The sequence below is a fragment of the Nymphaea colorata genome, chromosome 1 (assembly GCF_008831285.2).
Source record: "Nymphaea colorata isolate Beijing-Zhang1983 chromosome 1, ASM883128v2, whole genome shotgun sequence".
Taxonomy (NCBI): domain Eukaryota; kingdom Viridiplantae; phylum Streptophyta; class Magnoliopsida; order Nymphaeales; family Nymphaeaceae; genus Nymphaea; species Nymphaea colorata.
This window is the reverse complement of record NC_045138.2, coordinates 18,764,351-18,783,456: the sequence shown is the minus strand read 5'-3', so window position 1 is coordinate 18,783,456 and position 19,106 is coordinate 18,764,351. Positions and strand designations below refer to the sequence as shown.

The 19,106-nt window shown below is 44.9% G+C and overlaps 3 protein-coding genes across 8 annotated transcripts; 2 read left to right on the top strand and 1 right to left on the bottom strand.

Moving 5' to 3' along the window:
• The first annotated feature begins 835 nt into the window (after positions 1-835).
• Positions 836-6,800, top strand: LOC116258991 (pentatricopeptide repeat-containing protein At1g03100, mitochondrial). 5 transcript variants are annotated; one of them, XM_050080395.1, is made up of 4 exons: positions 841-975; positions 1,101-1,152; positions 1,538-4,293; positions 5,101-6,800. In XM_050080395.1, exon 3 carries the CDS (start codon positions 1,633-1,635, stop codon positions 3,973-3,975), a length of 2,343 nt encoding a protein of 780 aa, XP_049936352.1. In that variant the 5' UTR covers positions 841-975; positions 1,101-1,152; positions 1,538-1,632; the 3' UTR covers positions 3,976-4,293; positions 5,101-6,800. The 5 variants fall into 5 exon arrangements, with proteins under 5 accessions (XP_031492435.1, XP_049936352.1, XP_031492467.1 ...); XM_031636607.2 differs by having other exon boundaries at positions 970-1,152; positions 5,101-5,214; positions 5,307-6,800; XM_031636583.2 differs by having other exon boundaries at positions 970-1,152; positions 5,101-6,288; positions 6,367-6,800.
• A 4,025-nt stretch (positions 6,801-10,825) lies between these two features.
• LOC116261895 (vicilin Cor a 11.0101-like) lies at positions 10,826-14,399 on the top strand. The gene is made up of 7 exons (XM_031640866.2): positions 10,826-10,866; positions 10,948-11,851; positions 11,998-12,173; positions 12,372-12,452; positions 12,531-12,809; positions 13,087-13,480; positions 14,014-14,399. The coding sequence occupies exons 2-7, from the start codon at positions 11,197-11,199 to the stop codon at positions 14,190-14,192; spliced, it is 1,764 nt and encodes a 587-aa protein (XP_031496726.1). The 5' UTR covers positions 10,826-10,866; positions 10,948-11,196; the 3' UTR covers positions 14,193-14,399.
• A 1,508-nt stretch (positions 14,400-15,907) lies between these two features.
• Positions 15,908-17,946, bottom strand: LOC116246481 (uncharacterized). 2 transcript variants are annotated; one of them, XM_031618380.2, is made up of 2 exons: positions 16,423-17,946; positions 15,908-16,055 (listed from the first exon to the last, which is right to left on the bottom strand). In XM_031618380.2, the coding sequence occupies exon 1, from the start codon at positions 17,183-17,185 to the stop codon at positions 16,463-16,465; it is 723 nt and encodes a 240-aa protein (XP_031474240.1). In that variant the 5' UTR covers positions 17,186-17,946; the 3' UTR covers positions 15,908-16,055; positions 16,423-16,462. The 2 variants fall into 2 exon arrangements, with proteins under 2 accessions (XP_031474240.1, XP_031474241.1); XM_031618381.2 differs by lacking the exon at positions 15,908-16,055 and having other exon boundaries at positions 16,199-17,555; positions 17,660-17,945.
• Positions 17,947-19,106: the final 1,160 nt, after the last annotated feature.

The following is a 19,106-nucleotide window of genomic DNA, read 5'->3' as shown; positions in this document are numbered from 1 at the left end:
TCTAGCTGTGCCAAACTTTTACATATACACAGTTGTATGGAAAATCTTCTCTCAAAATTGTTCTGCTAATAAACGTGGCGACTTTTGTTTAACTCAACCCCCTTTGAATCAAAGCAGGGAGCTCAAAAATGATCTGCACATAGGCAGCGATTTCTCTCTTCCATCTGCGTTGCACACACCTAACTCGAATTGGTATGCGAACTAAGACCATCCTAGTATCTCCATTATACACAACATTTGCTTCGGAGATCATTTGGCAATGACAATAATAACACTGTTTCATGTATCTGTGTTAAAGATTGAAGTAAATATTTTTGAACTATTGTGTTACAATGTTCAGTAAATCTGTCGTCCTAAACAATATGCCTGTTTGAGAATTGGAACACTGCATTATTGGGGCCTGGTTCCAATTAGTTAATTGCTCTTTGGTCTATTCTTGGTCTGCTTGAAACTAGTGAGACCAAGCTCGACGTGGTCCGATCAGACCTAAACGGATCGACCTAGGCCCATTACGGTGTGGCTAGAATGATGCCATTCAGCTGGTGGAGCCGCGATCTACTTTTGTATGATCGGAGTGGACTTGTTGAGCCTAAATCAAGGCTGATCAATTGTGTCAAGTTATAAAACTCTGTTATGAACCGAATCGGCCAAGGTGTTGATCTGGTGAATCAGCAGATTCAGGAACCTTCTAGGGCGTCGATTTGGTGAATGCAGGTGAAATTATTTTTGAAAAAGAAAATAAAAGTATATCAAATTAATTATTTTTTCCCTTATTGCTAGGTTTAAACTATCTTTTTATTAATACGTGGGCCGTTTCTGCCTATCTCGGCCCGAACACTTGTTGTTTACACCGATGGAAGGAAACCACCTCGAGAAAGGACTGCTCCCGGAAGCGTTCGTGCGGAACCACCGCTACCACTGGCCGGCGTCCACAGGAATCATCATTGGTTGTTCGGACACTCGCCCCCTTCTCCGGTGAGCCACAAGCCTCGTCTTCTGTGATCTTGGTCGTTTCGCTTTTCCTTTTATTTTCTCTGGATGATCTTAGTCTCTCCCACCATTCCTTGGTTAACCCAATCAAAATCCGGCGATGGAGGCAGGACTGCCGGAAGGTAGATGAATGGGACAGAGTGTTCTTCAGTTAGACGAAAGGTGAGTTCTTTCTTTATTAACTAGACGGTGGGAACACCTTCTGCTAGAATATAGAGGGCACCGGGTCCTAAAAATAGGAGCAACACATGCATATGACAGAACTGACTAAAATGAGTATTGATTCAGTTGATCAGACTGAGTGCGTCCCTGTAATGGTGAAATTTCTGTGTGTCTCCGGCCTACCGGAGCGGGAACCTGAGGTAAGACGGCCCTGGTGCGGTCTGGACATCATTGAAGTTTTGCTGGGTAGTCCTGCTTCTGTGGACAAGTGTTGTGTTGCGCAAATAGTTAGATTCAAATAACTGCGTAGTACCATCCTGTTGCTGTGAGCCGAAAAAGATGGCTTTTAGTGCTGAGGTGTTTTATTTCGTTGTCCTTTTTGCAGCTATTTTGGTGGTAAACATGAAGAGCTTTCAGAGATCCTATTTTGATATGAATGAGGTTGTAATTTGAGGTTATATTCACAAGTATTTGGTGGCAATGACTAATGTCCGATTGCTTCGAAGGTTTGGATACCGGTTGATTGGTTCACTTTCAGCACCCAACCTATTGCCAGTAGTTGATGTTGGTAATTATCGACCGTTGTTCCATGCAAGGGCTCAGGTGGTTGGTCAGGGTTCATGCAATAGGAACAGCATTGAACCAGCATACTGCTCTAAGTGCTGTTGTTCCTCCCAGGCTTCGGCATCTTTTACAGATGAATCGATTCTTGTCCGGGCTAGGGATCCATCTCAGCTAGCTTTAGAACTTGGGAACGCACTTGATGAACGGAGATATGAAGATGCCTGGAATGCTTATGAGCGGTATAAACAGATTGAAGGTTTTCCTAGAAAATCTGTTATCAACAAACTCATCTGTTGTCTGGCTGAAAGCCAGGACCGCCAGTGGCTTGATAAAGCTTATGGTGTGACAGTCTTGGCTTTTGACGAGCATAAAAGGAATTTGTTGGAGAAAGACACTCTTCTTTTTCTTTCTTATGTCCTTGCAAGGGCTGGATTACCAGTCCCTGCATCTACGATTTTAAGGAAAATGGTGCAGATGGAGGAATTCCCATCTATAAATGCATGGTCCTCTATAGCAGCGTATATGTCATTATCTGCATCTGGTGCTTGGCTGGCTGCTGAGATGGTGCTTGAGAAGTGCCATTTTTTTAAGGACAACAGAGTGGATCCTCGAAAAAAGTCCAACAGTTTGCTGCTTGCCATGAAACCTAATGCTTTAGTGTTCAACATTTGTTTGAGTGCTTGTCTGGTTCATGGATCTACAAGGAAAGCAGAACAGCTTCTAGAGATGATGCCTCGCATTGGGTTGAAAGCTGACGTTACATTATTGATTATGATGGCACACATCTGTGAGAAAAATGGGCGCATTGATGAAATCAAGAAACTGAGGCGGCACATAGATGAAAGCTGTCAAATTGGAGACCGTCAGTATCAAGAGTTCTATAACTGTTTGCTTACCTGCCATCTGAATTTTGGTGATCTGAAATCTGCATCGGAGATAGTTTTGGAAATGCTCCGAAAGGCAAAGGAAGCACGAGTGTCTCTTAAGGCAGCCATGTCAGTTGTAGAAGCCATCGAATCTCATAAACAAGGATATCTGGAGAAAACTGGTACAGGTAACAGTCTAGGTGATAATTCATTTTCAAGCTTTCCTAGGCCAACAGAAACTTCTCTGCCATCATTTGTTGACTTTTGTCAGGATTGGAAGTACTTGAGACTTGAGACAGAGGCCAAAGCGTTGCTCTCCTTGCTATTGCATAGAATAAGTAATCATGTTTACCTGGTGGGATCAGAAAATGGGATTCTGTACCCAACAGAGAAAGTATATGCAAAGCTTGTCAGAGCCTTTCTGGAACTGCGGAAAGTAGCTGATTTGGCTGCATTTTTAATTTCAGCAAATAAAGAAGAGACTCCCATGTCCATAGAGAACTCCATTCCTGTGCAAGTCATTCATGCTTGCATCTCAGTTGGGAAACTGGAAGAGGCACATGACCTTCTTGATGAGATGAGAGTTGCGGGCGTTAGAACTGGTTCTTCTGTCTATTCGTCCCTACTTAAAGCCTATTGTAGGTTGAATAAAATTGGTGAAATCACATGTCTCCTAAATGATGCACGAAAATGTGGGGTCCAACTTGATGCTAGTTGTTATGAGGCTCTTATTCATACACAGGTGTCTCGGAAGGATATCCACGGTGCACTTGGACTCTTCAAGGAGATGAAGGAGGCAAGGATTTCAAGCAACAGTTATGATGGTTTTGACTCAGTGATAAAAGAATGTGAAGCTAGCGGTCAATCAAAGTTGATGGTAAAACTGTTAGAAGAAATCAATGATGACCAAAAGTTGCAGTATGGTGTGCATGACTGGAACAATGTGATTCATTTTTTCTGTAAGAAGCAGTTGATGCAAGATGCACGAAAGGCTCTGAAGAAGATGAAGGCGCTTGGGCATCTTCCAAATGCACAGACATTTCATTCCTTGGTGACTGGATACTCTGCCGTAGGGGGAAAATACCAAGAGATTGCGGAGTTATGGGGTGAAATGAAAATGTTCCCTTCTTCTGCTATCAGATTTGACCAAGAACTGCTGGACTCTGTGTTGTACAACTTTGTTAGAGGTGGATTTTTTCAGAGAGCTAACGAAGTAGTCAATATGATGGAACATACAGGCATGTTCATTGACAAGTTCAAGTACAGGCAACTTTTCTTAAAATACCACCGAACACTTTACAAGAACAAAAAGGCTTCTAACTTCCAGACTGAAGCTCAATGCAGGAAAAGGGAAGAGGCCTTAGTTTTCAAGAGTTGGGTTGGCTTGACCTGAACCAACCTACATGTTCTCGGGGACTTGGATAGCCAGTTTTTGAGGCATACCATATAGCCGGAAGTTCAAGAACCCAACATCATCGCAGTCTCAAACTGGTTGTTCTATTGTTGTTTTTTACTCCTGTTATTAATTCCTTCCTCATAATGCATACTGGACACTCTATAAACTGGCTGCAGCTTTCTGCATTTGTGCATATAACATAGCTGCTGGACAGTTGAATTTCCAATCTGGAAAAGGAGGTGTTCATGATGATGATATATGGAGCGCCATTGATCCTTATGTTCCATAGTTGTCCCAATTTTCTACCGTGTCTAGGTATGGAAAAACATGTGCTGGTATTTACCTTTAGCATGTTTATCACTCGTTACCAAATTATGATCTCGATTCTCTAGAGTTGCATCTCCTACCTTTCCTAGACCAAGGAAAGAAAATTCACTAATTAGAAGGCATTACAAGGGACTCCGCTTTCTCTCTCCCTCTGGCATGGGGACACACATTAATGTGTTTGCTACAACCTATTGAATTGATCTCACAGTTCATACTTTGATATTTTCCTGGTCGATGTCTTTATCATGGTTTGTTTTGTTGGGAAAAATCACTTGGTGCATGTTTTATTCAATGAGAATTATACTTCTACGAACCATAGTACATTCATGCTGTTGATTTTGTCATCAGAAAACCTTTTGGAAGCAATGAATTTTATAATTCAAAAGTATTATTCGGCCTATATACTACATTTATGGATTCAAATGGAGAAAAAATGAGTTTGATCTGTGAACCTGCAGTTTCCACAGCATGTTCACTTGTCTCTGCACACATGCACGATCACACCTTAATATGAAAATGGTTAGATCTCTCTGTTCCTCTCTCTCCCAGCACACACATAGAATGGGTTCCATATCCTGTCTTACTAGGGATTTCCTGTTTTGCTTTCACCAAGTAGTTGATTTCTGTGTGTTTTACTTACTGACTGCCTTTTATGGGGTACAATTTCTTTTGGTTATATCTGGGAACTTTCCTTATCTCCCATTTAGTGGCATAATCTGAAGAATGTCCATCGAAATGCGTCAATTTTCTCTAGGGTGTGGTGCTAACTCAGTTTATCTCCAATTAAATGAACAGGAAGGTTCGTCTGCTTTCCTCCAAAGGAATGAACATTTTTGGCTCATTGTGGAAAATGTGGAAAAAGATTTATTGGTTCTGGAACATGCTGGTTTTCATCAGGCATCTAAAGATGTATGTCTAATCGTTCTCAGTGTGTCTGAGGTTATAGATGTTTCCGGGAAAGGTCAAAATAGCTGGCTGACTAACTTTTGTTGTGAAGACAGTTTATATGTCTTTGCATGGACGCGCATGCTCCTCACGAAAAGAAGGATCTGGTTTGGTTTGGCCATTGATTTTCATTCTGTGTAATCACACCGTCCGTCACTGCAGAAATGTTTTAGATGTCTTCATTGGGAAAAAGTTGAAAAGGCAAACCCTTGTGGCCTTCCATATCACGAGCTACCAGAACTCTCCTGAGTTCGGATGGAATTTTGACTCTCAAGACAGTGTTCGTTTAAGTTGATCATGTTTATTTGAAACGCTTTGGTTTTCTTTTGGAGCTTGGAGGCACTCAACTTGCAAGGACACTGGTGGATCTAATACAGGGAAGGTTGGCTGCTGACCCTGTAATATGTTTGGTTACTGGTTAAGCTAATTTTTCTAATACCCGTTTCTGGGAATTGTAACCTTGCTTTCCTGAACAATCAGTCACTGATCGAGCTATTTGTAAATTCTACAACATTCTCTTCTTCAGACCAAGGTTTAGAAGATGACTTGCCAAGACTTAGGCTTGGTCCGCCTGATTTGACCACTGTAACATGTAACGAAGCTGCCTAATTTCATGCATAGCTGAATTCTGGACGTTTGCATGGTCCGGAGGTTAGATGAGCAAGAGGAGGTAGATCCTTGATGAGGACCATCAAGTTATTCGTGTGGTGTGGAAGCACAGTAATTTTTTGCATACTCAAATAATTGTCGCGTCGCCTTTTCATTGATCTTGAGAAAATGGGATGATTGTGTATTGCAATGAAAGATACAAGATGCACGAGGCATGAAGTTCCTTTTATCCACTTGGAAGGAGATTTTCATTGCTAATGTAGTTTTTCCTTTTCACAGATTCTTGGCTGCCTCTGCATGATTGTGCCTGTTCCCTTCCATACTTTGGAGCTTGTCATTGTTTACATGCTCTTACCGTTTCAGGTGGCCCTTTGTCTGCTGGAAGAGGCGTTGTTGGTGGTCAACGTATAGGATCCATATTTGATCCATGTACATCTGATTCTCCAGAGCTGTCAGTCTGTTCGTTGGATCTTATACACTTACAAAAAAATTTTCATTGATTTGCAGGCAGTGCCCAAGTTGGTTCCATTCGCTCTGGCAAGGAATTCACTCAAGTATGGGTTCTGAAAACTTGCTCAATTTGATGCTTGTACCTGAGTCTTGCCAAATGGACCAGACGACTCAGTCTCTCTAAAACCAAGAAAGAGAGGGTAAAAATGGTTTCGATAGATGATTGGTGGAACGAGAATTACCATGGATGGTACTCACTATAAGATATCAGTTCGTTCAAAGCTGGATGGTTTGTGGATTATCATCAGTACGGTTTCATAAGCCAACAAGGGCTTCTGTTTACCTGGATAATACCTAAATTTAAGAGGACCCAGAAGCACGGGAGTTTTCTTGCTGCTGTTCTCATAATTTGGTAAAGGTTATTGTGTCTAATTTCAACTTGTCTCAGAGAACCAAGTCTACATTTGAATGACTTCGAACTTCTTGGTTCATTAGCAGATCTTCAGACCCCTCATGAAATTGCAATCTCAGCAATTACGTTCGTAAGGTCGTAATGCTTACAGTTCAAGGTACATGCACCTGTGCATAGTAGATCTAACTGATGAAGCCTCAAGCCTTTATTTGTGCTTGCATTCTCCTAGGAGAGAGCTGAGATCAGATCATTTTCGGGTGTTATACGTATTTTACATAGGGAACTATACATATTCTGATATCAGATATTCATACCTTAAATATTGATGCTTAAATGCATGGTCCTGGTTGCGTCTTTCATTCTAAAGAAAAGCTAGCACTTCCAATTATAGAAAAATCGAGCATGAGCCACCCATCTTTGGATTCTGGTATGCTTATAGCAATTCCCTTGTATGAGCTTTGAATGGATTCAAACTGAACGAAGTATTCCTGCTTTTTCGTTAAGTGCTTGGCCACGGTACAACCAGCAGGAAGGCAAGTGTTGAGAAGACGTGCCGAGCGAGTCTACTGCACTAACTAAAACTCATTGACAAATTTGTTCCGGCTTCCTCGGATCGTCTTCAACTCGCCACGCCCATACGTCCTCCGTCGGTACAGCTTCACCTTCAGCGGGCCAACGTCCCTTCAATCAACAGCCACTCCCCACCTGTCTTTCTCTCTATAAAAGCCACTGGCTCCTCTGTCACCACCATCAAACCGCAGCGACGATTTTCAGCAAATTCTCTTGTTGCTCAGCCATGGCGTCCAACCGCGCCATTCTGCTCCTATGTCTCTCCGCGATCTTATTTTTCCTGTCCCTCTCTACCGCCTCTGGGAAAGCCTCCTTGCAGCAGAAGACGGACTGCAAGAAACAATGTGCACAAGAGTATCGCGAGATATGGAAGGTCAAGTTCTGCCAGATAAAGTGTCCGTATAAAAAGTATGAAGAGGCCTCCACGTTCTACTCGATCAGCGAGGTCAAAGATGCTCAGGCGTGCAGGAGGGAGTGCAGCAGGAGGGGCCTCGACGAGCCCCAGCGCCGCCGGTGCGAGCGAGAGTGCCGGCGCGACCGCGGCAGTGGCAATGGCAACGAGGAGCTTTACACCGGCGTGAATAATCAGAGGCACTGTAGGATGGAGTGCAGCAGGAAGAGAGGAAGCAAGCAGGAGCAGTACGACTGTTGGCGCCGGTGCGAGGAACAGAGCAAGCAGGGGCACAGGGATAACGGCCGGAAGTATCAGGATGGTAACGGCGATGTTGACAAGGCGGCCCCCGGGTTCTACCCTATCGCTAAGACCAAAGATCCTGAGAGCTGTAGAAGGGAGTGCAGCGGCAGGGGCCTCGACGAGCGCCTGCGCCGCCGGTGCGAAAGCGACTGCAGGAGCGAGCACGATGACAGTGGTGACGAGAAAATGTACGCCGGCGGGAGTCACCTCAGGGGTTGTAGCATGGAGTGCAAGAGGAGGGTAGGAAGCAAGCAAGATCAGGACGAGTGCTTGCGCCGCTGTGAGGAGCAGCGCAGGCGGGAGCACGGCGATAACACTAGCAAGTATCAGGATGGGACTGGCGGCACCGGCGATAAAGCAGCCATGGTCTACTCAATCGTTAACACCAAAGATCCTGAGAGGTGCAAGAGGGATTGTAGAGGCAGCGGACTCGACGAGTACCACCGGCGGCGGTGTGAACGCGAGTGCATGCGGGAGAACGACGACAGCAGCGACGAAAATACTCTGTCCAGCCTGAGGCATCTCAGGGACTGTAGGATGGAGTGCAGCAGGAAAGGAGGAAGCAAGCAAGAGCAGTACGAGTGCAGGATCCGCTGCGAGGAACAACGTAGGCTGGGCGATAACGGCCGAAAGTATCAGGACAGCAATGGTGGCGTTGACAACGCGCCCTTCGGGATCTACTCGATCATCAAGGCCAAAGATCCTGAGAGGTGCAGGAGGGAGTGCAGCGGGAGTGGGCTTGACGAGCACCAACGTCTCCGGTGCGAGCGCCACTGCAAGCGCGAGCACGATGGCAGCACCAACCAGAAATCTTTCGCCGGCGTGAATCACCACGTGGACTGCAGAATGGAGTGCAGCAGGAAGGGAGGAAGCAAACAAGAGCAGTACGAGTGCAGTCGCCGGTGCGAGGAACAACGTAGTGGGGGCGATAACGGCCGGAGGTCTCAGGACAGCAACGGCGGCGTTGACAACGCTCCCTTCGGGTTCTACTCGATCATTAAGGCCAAAGATCCTGAGAGGTGCAGGAGGGAATGCAGCGGGAAGGAGCTCCACAAACACCAGCGCCAGCGGTGCGAGCATGAGTGCAGGCGCGAGCACGATAGCAGCACCGTCGAGAAGTCTTACGCCGGCGTGAACCACCACACGGACTGCAGGATAGAGTGCAGCCGGAAGGGAGGAAGCAAACAGGAGCAGTACGAGTGCTCCCGCCGCTGCGAAGAGGAGCGCAGGGGGGGCCACGGCCATAAGGGCCAGGTAGATGGCAATGGCGATGCCGGTAGCATTATGTTCGAAGTCTACGATGGCAGCAAGAGGTATGAGAAATGCTTTGATGAGTGCCAAGAACTTCGATTCAGCAAGCAAGAATGCCGGAAATGGTGCAAGATTAACGACCGGAGGCTCGAGGCTGGCGAAGAGGAGGAGGAGGAAGAAAGTGACCGAAAGATGGAGAAGGAGTGCCGGAACCGGTGCCTCCGCCGCTGCCAGGAACTTGGCCGGTGCGATTGCCGCATATGCTACAAGGCCGGTCGCGAGACCAGCAGCGGCAAAGCAAAATGGTGAGAGTGTAGGATGAGCGAAGGTGCAGATTTTTTGCTACTGATAGTCTGCACTTGGCTCTCGCGGTTAATGCAATAGGCACTTCTGCGGATGCAATAAGAGATGTTTTGTTCAATTTGATCTCATAGCTATGTTTGTCATTACATTGTTCAATAAAAGAGTTGCTTTTGTCAATCGTCAAGCCATAATATGATCTAATTACGAGAAGGGAACCAGCCAAGTTACGAGAGTGAGGATACACTAGTCGATCAGGTGGAGGATTACGTGCAAAATGCTTAAGGGAGACTCGAGCTATGGCCTATGCAATCTAGCCACCAAGTTTTTCATTTACTTTAGTAAATTAAGCACCCTGCTAATAAGGTGATGATTCATTTACTGTAAGCATCAGTTTTATTAGAATCGGCTGTTCTGAATCGAATAATGGCAAACTGATTTAATTTGGCAGCCAGTTGTTACCTGAGAGTTTTAATTTTAAAAAAATAATTAGAGGCTCCCAATGAGTCATCCAACTATTTTATAGGAATCTCTATAAGCTAAAAGCTTTAGGAATCATTCTAATTGATTTTATAGGGTAAAATGCGTTTCCATATTTCTTGGTCTACAAAAATTTTTGGATGTTCATACTCGATATAAATTTATATCGTTGTGGATCTTTTCTCCAAATTAACCCTATACCAGTGATCCCCACGGTGGATCGACGGAACCATCTTCAATTAAGATTGAGATCCTCAAGATAAGTCCAAATTCCAGGTGTAGTAAATATACAAGTTACGCAGATCAGACAGAAAAGATTGTGAAATGGTAAACGAATTTATATCCCTTCACCTACTTGAAATCAGATCAGCGACTTTCTCTTTGTCAATAGGAAAGGCGGCCTTTGTGTCTTTGACACTCATTACTATGTTATGTTGAAGTTCTTCCTATAGAAAAATCGATTCTGTAAAACGAGTAACAATTCATCATGGGTTCTTCAAAGAGACCAACAGAAGATTTTTTGTCATAAATGCCCAAGGAAAAGTCTAGAAATTAACCCAAAAGCTGAACCAGGTTTCACATGACCTGCTAATCTGATGCCTCTCCTGAATCGTCTGCCATGACGAGAATTCAAAGCTGACACCTTTCTGTGACTCCAGCACCTGCAGAGGCATATAACTGGACCGGAAGAACGCGTGGTGAAGATGCAGGTGACTGCGAAGAACGTGATCTGATGTATCACTGGTTTACCTACTCTCCACGTACTTTAATGGATACCAGTTTCTGAATATAAAAACTCGGCCCTTTGCGAGCTGTCGAAGAACCAGCCATGGGAGGATACTAAGCGCAGGTGATCTGTGCTGACCGCATGAAATTGACTATGACGATGACGATGATATCGCTACTCATGTTGTTGCCTTCTTCTGCACAGGCGGCTCCGATTTCAATGGAGAAGGCACTTGACATCTGCCCTTGCATCTCAAACACGTCGCTCCCACATGTCTCTTAACTCCCCCACACGTCTCCATGCATGGAAGCCTTCAAGCTTCACCTATCTGCGACAAAACCATCAACTGCTGCAAGTTCAAGCTCTATATAACGTGGAGCTTCCCGTGTTCGATTCGCTCATGTGCGCTCTTTATTTCTCTCTGATATTCAATTTCCTCCTTGTCGCTGAACAATGGCGTCCAGGACTCTTCTCGTCTTCTTCATGGTAGTCTCACTCTCGCTAGTTCTCCTTCTTCCGTCCTTTGTGTCGAGTGAGCGGGACCCCCAGAGCGAATGTAAGCAACGTTGTCATCGCGAGTACGAAGATGAAAGCCAACGCCAAATGTGCGAGCACCATTGCGAGGAAAGCGGCCAGGAGAAGTGCGAGAGACAATGCCGGAGAGCTGGCAGCGACGAGCGGCAGCAGCAGGAGTGCAGGCGCCTCTGCGAAGGAGGAGCCGGTGCTGGCCGGAACTCGGATCGAGACTGCTGGGAGAAATGCAGGAGGGAGGGCGAGGATGAGGAGCAGAGGCGACGTTGCCAGCTCCAGTGCAGAGAGGAGGAGGAGCGGCGGCAACAGGGAGGCAGAAGCGGATCTGGGGAGGGAATGCTGAAGGAGGGAGAGGGGGAAGAGGAAACAGAAAACCCTTATGTGTGGAAGAAGGAGAGTTTCACGCCTAGGTATACCTCGGAGGAAGGCTTCATGAGGACGCTTCCAAATTTTGCTGAAAGGTCGGAAATGCTCAAAGGTTTGGAGAACTACAGAGTCTCATGGTCGATGGTGAGTCCAAACATTGTGGTAGCTCCACATCACTCAGACGCGGACTCCATCATCTATGTCTATAGTGGTGAGTGGTAGTCGTGCTCAATTCTTTTGTGCTAATTTTCCTGCAAGGTTGCTAAGCTTTCTTAATGGTATGTAGCTGGGCAATATTGAAGCTTTTCCTTTTATCAGCTGTATCTCTCCCCTTAACACTGGTTGTTATATGCGCAGGCAAGGGCACCATAGGAATGGTGAAGGAAGGGAAGCAGGAATTGTTCAATGTCAAGGAAGGGGATATCATGTTAATTCCCGCAGGGTCGTTGATCTTAACAGCCGCCACAGACGAGAATGAGAACCTATGTGTTCTTAACTTAGCTCACACAACATCTATCCCTGGCCGATCTAAGGTATTCCTCTGGCTTCATGTCTTGCTCTTGAACTACTTCGATAATGAGATGGGGAACTGGTAAACACCTTTTTTTTTTATTTGTATATTTGTCTTCCAAATCCATTTTCCTCTATCTAAAGAGCTCAAATTGAAATTGGTCCTTCCATGAAAAGATTCAGTTTCTTGCATTTTTCTGACCACTGGATCCTGCTGTCAGGGCTTCTTTGGCATTGGAAGAAAAGATCAAGAGTCGTTCTTCAAGAGCTTTAGTCCAGAGATATTGGAAGCAGCTTTCAATGTAGAAAACTCACTCTTCCTCTCTCTGTCTCTACATTTCTCTCTCTCTCTCTGATTGCGTTTCTCTTTCACTTGACAGACAAAGACAGATCGTTTGATGGGGTTGCTTGAGCGCCAGAAGCGTGTGACGGAGAAGGCAACACGGGAGCAAATGGAAGAGCTGAGGCGTGCGAGTTCAGATGGGATCTTTCGAATCTGGCCCTTAAGTATACTCTTTTGTAAGGATCAGCCCTACAGCCTGCTGAACAAACGGCCCTGGTTCTCTAGTAGCCGTGGGCAGATATACCAAGCGGGCAGCAGGGACTATGCACCTCTCCACAACCATGACCTTTCTATCTCCTTCGCCAAGATCTGTGCTGTAAGTCTATTTATGCCTTCTTTTCTTTATCACCATCTCCATCGTCAACTTGGGGCGAGTTGCTTGCATTTATAATGCAAATGCCAGTCAAGAACATCGCTTTCTTTTTTTTGTTGTTGGAGAGACGTGTGATGTTTTTTTTATAGTCTTAAATGCGCATAAATTGTAAACAAGGTTTTTCTGGAGATCGATTTCTTGGTCTTCATTCGAGTGATGAATGTGGCTCTTGGCGATACGTGTTAAATGGTGGCAGATTAAAATTAAGGTGTGTTAACAGGGATCAATGCTGGCTCCATCTTACAACTCTCGGGCTACCAAGATCGCCATTATCATCCGCGGGCGTGGATACATGGAAATGGCGTGTCCCCACGTTTCAGAGTCACAGGGACACCGTGGTGGTGGTGGTGGTAGTGGTGGGGAAGAGGAGGAGAGATCAAGCGAACGTGGTCGTGGAGAAGAGGAACAGCACACATCAAGGGTTCGTGTCGACGAGGGAGGGAAGGAGGATGAGGAGCAAGGAGCAAGATACCAGAGAATAAGCGCGGAGCTGTCGCCGATGACCGTCTTTGTTGCACCGGCGGGCCACCCGTTAGCTATTGTCGCCGATGAAGACCTTCACATCCTCTGCTTCGAAACCAACTCCGGCTTCAACCACAAGTACATGGTAGCAGGTACTATAAATTAAGTTGCAATTTGAAAACTGAGATCACCTCACTCGTTTCACACATGCATGATACACTTGGGTTATACTCACAGAGCGGCTCAACTACTCTTTTCTTATAAAAAACAACAGGACAGCAAAACACAACAATGAGTAGGAGGAGCCTCGGAGTCAAGTAGAATTAAATTACTTAATTCTTTCGATCAGACAACATGGGTCACACTGCTACATTCGTCATAACTGAATTCAAACGTATTGAAATCTGAATGTACTTATCATTTTTCATAAAAGTAAAATGGCATCTATAATTTGTTTTGACGATAAAAATAATTTCTTCTGTCAAAAATGATTTAAGGTCCATTTGCCAGAAAAATGCGTTTGGTTTTGCATGAAACCAGATATAGTGTGACCATGTACAAGCAGTCTCTTGGATTCACGGTAAGATCATACTGGGACGGAATTTCATTTTGTTCTCGATCCAAAGTAATGTGTCAAGTACTGCTTTTGTCCATTAAAATTTCTGTCCTTCTGTGTGGCTTGCAGGTAAGAACAACATATTCAGCAACATGAAAGGGGTGACGAGTGAATTGGCGTTCGGTGTGCCATCCAGAGAATCGCAGCAGATGTTGGGTGCACAAAGCGAGTCAGTCATCCTAGCTGCACCAAAGCAGAGGCCCAGTGGAAGAGCAGAGGAATCCAGCAGAGGCTACGAGTCTGCGTAGAATCAGAGAGGGAGAGAGGATGGTACTAGAAAGTTTGTTTTTACAAGCTAAAGGATGGGATGTAAATACCTGTTGTTGCTTTATCTAACTGAAGGTCGCAGCACCATGACTCTTTCTTCAGCTGGACCTGTTACCTATCCCTGTGGTTTTTTATGTTATGGCTTGGCTTTTCGTGGATGAATGGGGACACATGAGTGATTTTTGTTACCATGCATATCAATTATCATGTTCATGCATATAACCACAGTAGCCGGTTTGGGATTTGTTTGGTCAATCCCTGGGGAGAACAAGAGCTGCCCGCTGGAACGATGAGCCTGATAATGGCTTCGCTATGTAATTCAAGTCCCCCTCCAGGTACCCAAGTTTGAGAACCTTGATGTGAACATCTTCTCTTTTTATGCTGTCTTGATTTCAGAGCAACCTGTCAGTCGCCACATGTAGTGGGATCGAGTGGTAGTGAATTGGTACTCTCCGTCTCAAACAAGACCATCGTCCATGGACCATGAATCTTATAGCCAGTTGTTTCTGTCCACTTCGTTAGGTCCCTTTCGTGAGCTATTAGTTCTTGTGTCAAATTTTCTATCAAATTCATCAAAGCCATTGCTTTAGCCAAATTTACGGACCTTCATGTGACGAGTATCTCCTAATTGCAAGGTGAAAAGTTCCTCGCTTCGTAAATGCGTGGTTGCAGTTCAAGATTATCTTTGCAGATTTGCAGTTTCAATGTTCAAACTGGGATGTTGGTTTCACCGATTAGAGCTTCACTCAAGAGTCTGCATCCGACAGAACTAGTTCTCCTAACATGAGAAATTCAACCTATTTCTTGAATCTACCGTCCGTTGACATTAACACCTGAAGCATCCAATTTTCATTAGTTCACAAGGTTGACGGCAAGAACTAGTGGAAGCAGGTCCTTCATGAAGTATCTGCAAGTACATATGCCATCCATTTCCCCTGCTAAATTTTAATTTCTTCTCGTGCTGCAAGTATTCAGCCTATTTTCGGTTTCTTCCTCTCTCTGTCAACCTGAGCGAATTTATTCAGGTGGCGCAATGCTTTGTCCTTCTTCTTCACCAAAGTATGGTTGATGACTGTAAGTCTGTAAGGCTGTAAGCATATCCGTGCAACCTTATTTTCTAAGGCAAATATTTCAGAACAAATTTGTTCTAAGCAAAAATGCCTAAAAAGTTACTTGTGGCTGCCTTCTGCGAATCTGCATACAGTTAAATCCCGCTACCTTCAATGTCCGTAATCCGAAGATCACCGAGTTCAACACTTAGTTTGGGTAGCTTCCTTGTGCTTTTAAAAGATACATTTAAGTATAGCTTCCTTGTGCTTTTAAACTCATTCTCCCAAGATTCTGGCAACTCAGATATATAAACTGTCGCTCAAATCTAACATCCTTAGACAGCCAAGCTTTATTATGAATGCTGGAGGAAAATTCTTATTTTAGAGGCATCAACAATTGCTGGAAGTTGGTATGCCGTATGCATAGAATTTTTTTCTCATCTTTCTTAACTCAAGTTCCCCATTCAGCAGGATGAGGCAATGAAATTTTCGATACTTCAAACAAATTTAGCATTTCCTTTGGAACTTGCAAGTATGGATCTAGCACACGCCATAATATGCAAACAACGAGGAGCGAAATACAGACATAGCAATGTTTCTTTCAAATCTGAGTCATATAGTTAAGAGCAATTTGCAATGTTATCTATGAACGAGTATTATTTTGGCCACAAAGTCACGTTCTTTCTTTACAGATAATAGACAAAACTTGGCAAAAACGCTTCAAAGGCAATCCGATTCTTGTTCTTGTCCAAAATCAGCATAACTTGACGAAGAAGGCAAACTCGGAGAGAAAACCTAGCATTTAATCAAGGAAATAATGAGTTTAAACAGACTTGATCAGACAAAGTATAAATGAAGGAGGCATTTTCTGGTCCGCTCTTGTATCTCTCAGAATATGGGACCGGGAAAATGACTGACTTGTGTTCCTCGTAAAATCGTTAACAAAATCATATGTTAGATTGCATAAAAAGAGTTTAATAATCATATGAAGAAGAAGATCAGGTTTTTATCTCCAACATACCATACCACTGTGGCACGGTCATGAAACGAGAATCAAGAGAACCAAATCTTACAACAAAGAGATCCAAATCCCATCATACGAGCTCCTACCAATATCAAAACCAAACAAAATACATGGGGAAACTAAAATGAAAATCTATACCAGCCCTCCACTGGACAACAACAGCCGGCTCGATCCGTTCTCATGCGCCCTTCTTCTCCTTGTTCCCTAGGAAGTAAACCTTCATGGTTCTGGGGAGGTAAACCGGCAGGAGGAAGCAGAAGAGGTTGAAGCACCAGAGTGCCAAGTTGGCGAAAGCGAGGCCCCGGCCGATGCTCAGCCTGAGCACGGATCCCACGTCGCCGGATTCTTTGCTGAGCTCTGCGTGAACCCAGTCGACGATGGAGAAGACCCTTTTGGTGTTGTAGAAGATTGGCACGAACGCTTGAGTCGGGGTCGAAAACTGGCTGGAGTAGGACCAGCCCTCCATCAGTACCTGGGCACAGAGCAGGAAAAGGTGCGGCACAGCCGCCTTCATCCCCTCCTGGTCGCCGTCGACGACGCCTTCCACAATGTAGATGATCGGAAGGATGAGCCCGACGAGCGCCGCGACCGCCATGTAGGCGCCGAGGAGCTTGTTGCCCTTGCGGAAGACGCGGACGGGGGGAACGGAAGAAGGGAAGGCGATGCGGGCTATGACGATGGTGTAGACGATGGAGAAGAAGAAGAAGGCGAGGTCATAGGGGGAGACCATGCCGCTGGCGCCGAGGACGATCATAATGGCCAGGACGTTAAGTTGCCGGAAGGAAAGGATATGGAATTTGCGAGAAGCGCTCTCCAAGGGGTTCGCTGGGGAAGAGGCGTGCGGCTCATTGTCGTCCGGCAGACGCATGTCGCCGGCCACCGAACCCACGCCGCCCGACATTTTCCTTTTGCCTACTTCTTACCTGCCTTCCACTGTTTCTTTTGGTTACTTTGCTTCTTCTTCCTCGTCTTTTGATTGCTTGAAATCGATGAATTTGGGTGACTGACAACTTGGATTTTCTTCCTCTTCTTCTTTTTCTTTCTGAAGCCGGTCAGAAATGGACAGCGAACCTCTGGTTATGGTGGTGGAAGGAGAAGATTCGCGGTTAGAAACTCAGCGTTCTAGTTCCTTTCTCCCTTGCTCCTCCCTCTTCGTCCTGCGATCAATCTCTTTTTTTTTGAAGTGCGAGGAAAACGGAACCCTGACTATCTATTTGGTTGACGATGGCAGATCCAGAATTCGTGTTCAGACAAGGAATAGAGGCGCCCCACTGCAACGAAAAAATCAGGGGAGAAAAAGGGGAAAAGAGGCGAGGGAAATTCTGCAGAGAGACGACTATTGATATGTGGAAGCAGGAAAACCGAGTTCTATTACCTGAGAAGAAGTGAAGTGAAGTAAAAAGACATCCCCAACGAAGAAAAAGTGAAACGAGAACAGGCCTTTCTGAGGATCGAACTGATGGATTAGAAAATTTCTTCTGCAAAACAAAAGAGAAGGGGGGTGGAAAAAAGGAGACGGTTCACACGGAGGACGTTGGGATTCCAGTTTTGGATGGGAAAGATGAGGTGCAAAATTCAGATGGTCGAGGATAGCGGATCAAGTGCTACGTGGGCTCCAGGCAATAAATCACAACGTGTGGAACAGTTACAGAGAGAAAGAGGGGAAGAGAGAAGACAAAATGGAAAGCGGCAAAAATTTAAGAGGACCAAGTTGGCTTCGAAGGCATGAAGAGGACGAAGTTGGCCGGATTTGAGTTTGGATCTTCACTTCTCAAATTACAGATCGAGTTGTGGATCTAAAGAAGCTCTCCACTCCATTACAAAGAGCACCGTCTAAACTGCACGTCTTCGAGAACAAGGAAATGAAGATCTTTTTTAATCGGAGCTAGATTTTCACTAACTTTTTGAGTAGTTGACTATAAGCACCACCATTTTATTTTCTTGCTTCGGCAAATCTAGCATTAGCAGTGAACAACTGAGCAGTGGACTTGGCTTCAAGATGGAACTATAAATATCTAAATCCACAAGAGAACTTCGTTCAGGAAAAAAAAAAAAGAAAAAAGGAAAAGCATCATATCATGATGAACTACTAGATTGACAGAGATGGAGAAGAATGATGAACCTCTCAGCCTCTGGATGGTCCAATTAAGGAACAGACAGATCGTGTCGGCGAGGATGAAGAACTTGGTAATTACTTCCTAATGTCAATTAACGATTACTGACCGCACATAGGTGCAGAGTGGCGATGACGAAGAACAGAGGATTGTCTACCCAGAAGATTTTTCAGCAGCAAAGTCTAGAGGGTTGAGAAGATTGGAAGTGGGAACCTTTCGCATTATTTTCTTGATTAGTTGATAAACAGACAGCCCATTGTTGGAAGTGAAATGGATGTGGTAGAAGATGCTAATATTTCTCGTCTCACTAACTCGGGGTGAACTATTGATCAACATACATTTGGCAACTCCTCTGGATTTTGATCAATGCAAACAGTGAATATTGATATGGACCCGATCCTAGTCCAAAAATTTATTTGCAAAGTAAATAAATTAATCTAAACCATATAAAAATGTGCATTCAGTATCTATGCCCCCACCTGTGGTGCTAGCAAAAATCACATCATCGGTTCTTCCAAGAGTGAAGGACACGAAACTTCATTCGGCAGGAAATTTCATTTAACTGGACAGAAAATTTCAGAAAAAGTACAACCAGGCGGCAGTCATTAGCATGCCCCCATATCTTGCGGGAAGCAAGAGGCTAATCCCACCATTTGAATGAGGGAATTGGTGGCCTGATGACAGAAGAGCCGGCGACCGAAGCCCCGG

Excerpts from the sequence above, each read along its gene's own strand:
- LOC116246481 (XM_031618380.2), bottom strand. The coding sequence starts at position 17,185 with ATGTCGGGCGGCGTGGGTTCGGTGGCCGGCGACATGCGTCTGCCGGAC.
- LOC116261895 (XM_031640866.2), top strand. The coding sequence starts at position 11,197 with ATGGCGTCCAGGACTCTTCTCGTCTTCTTCATGGTAGTCTCACTCTCG. Across the intron at positions 11,852-11,997 it reads CATCATCTATGTCTATAGTG|GCAAGGGCACCATAGGAATG; the intron begins GTGAGTGGTAGT and ends TTATATGCGCAG. Across the intron at positions 12,453-12,530 it reads TATTGGAAGCAGCTTTCAAT|ACAAAGACAGATCGTTTGAT; the intron begins GTAGAAAACTCA and ends TTCACTTGACAG.
- LOC116258991 (XM_031636575.2), top strand. The coding sequence starts at position 1,633 with ATGACTAATGTCCGATTGCTTCGAAGGTTTGGATACCGGTTGATTGGT.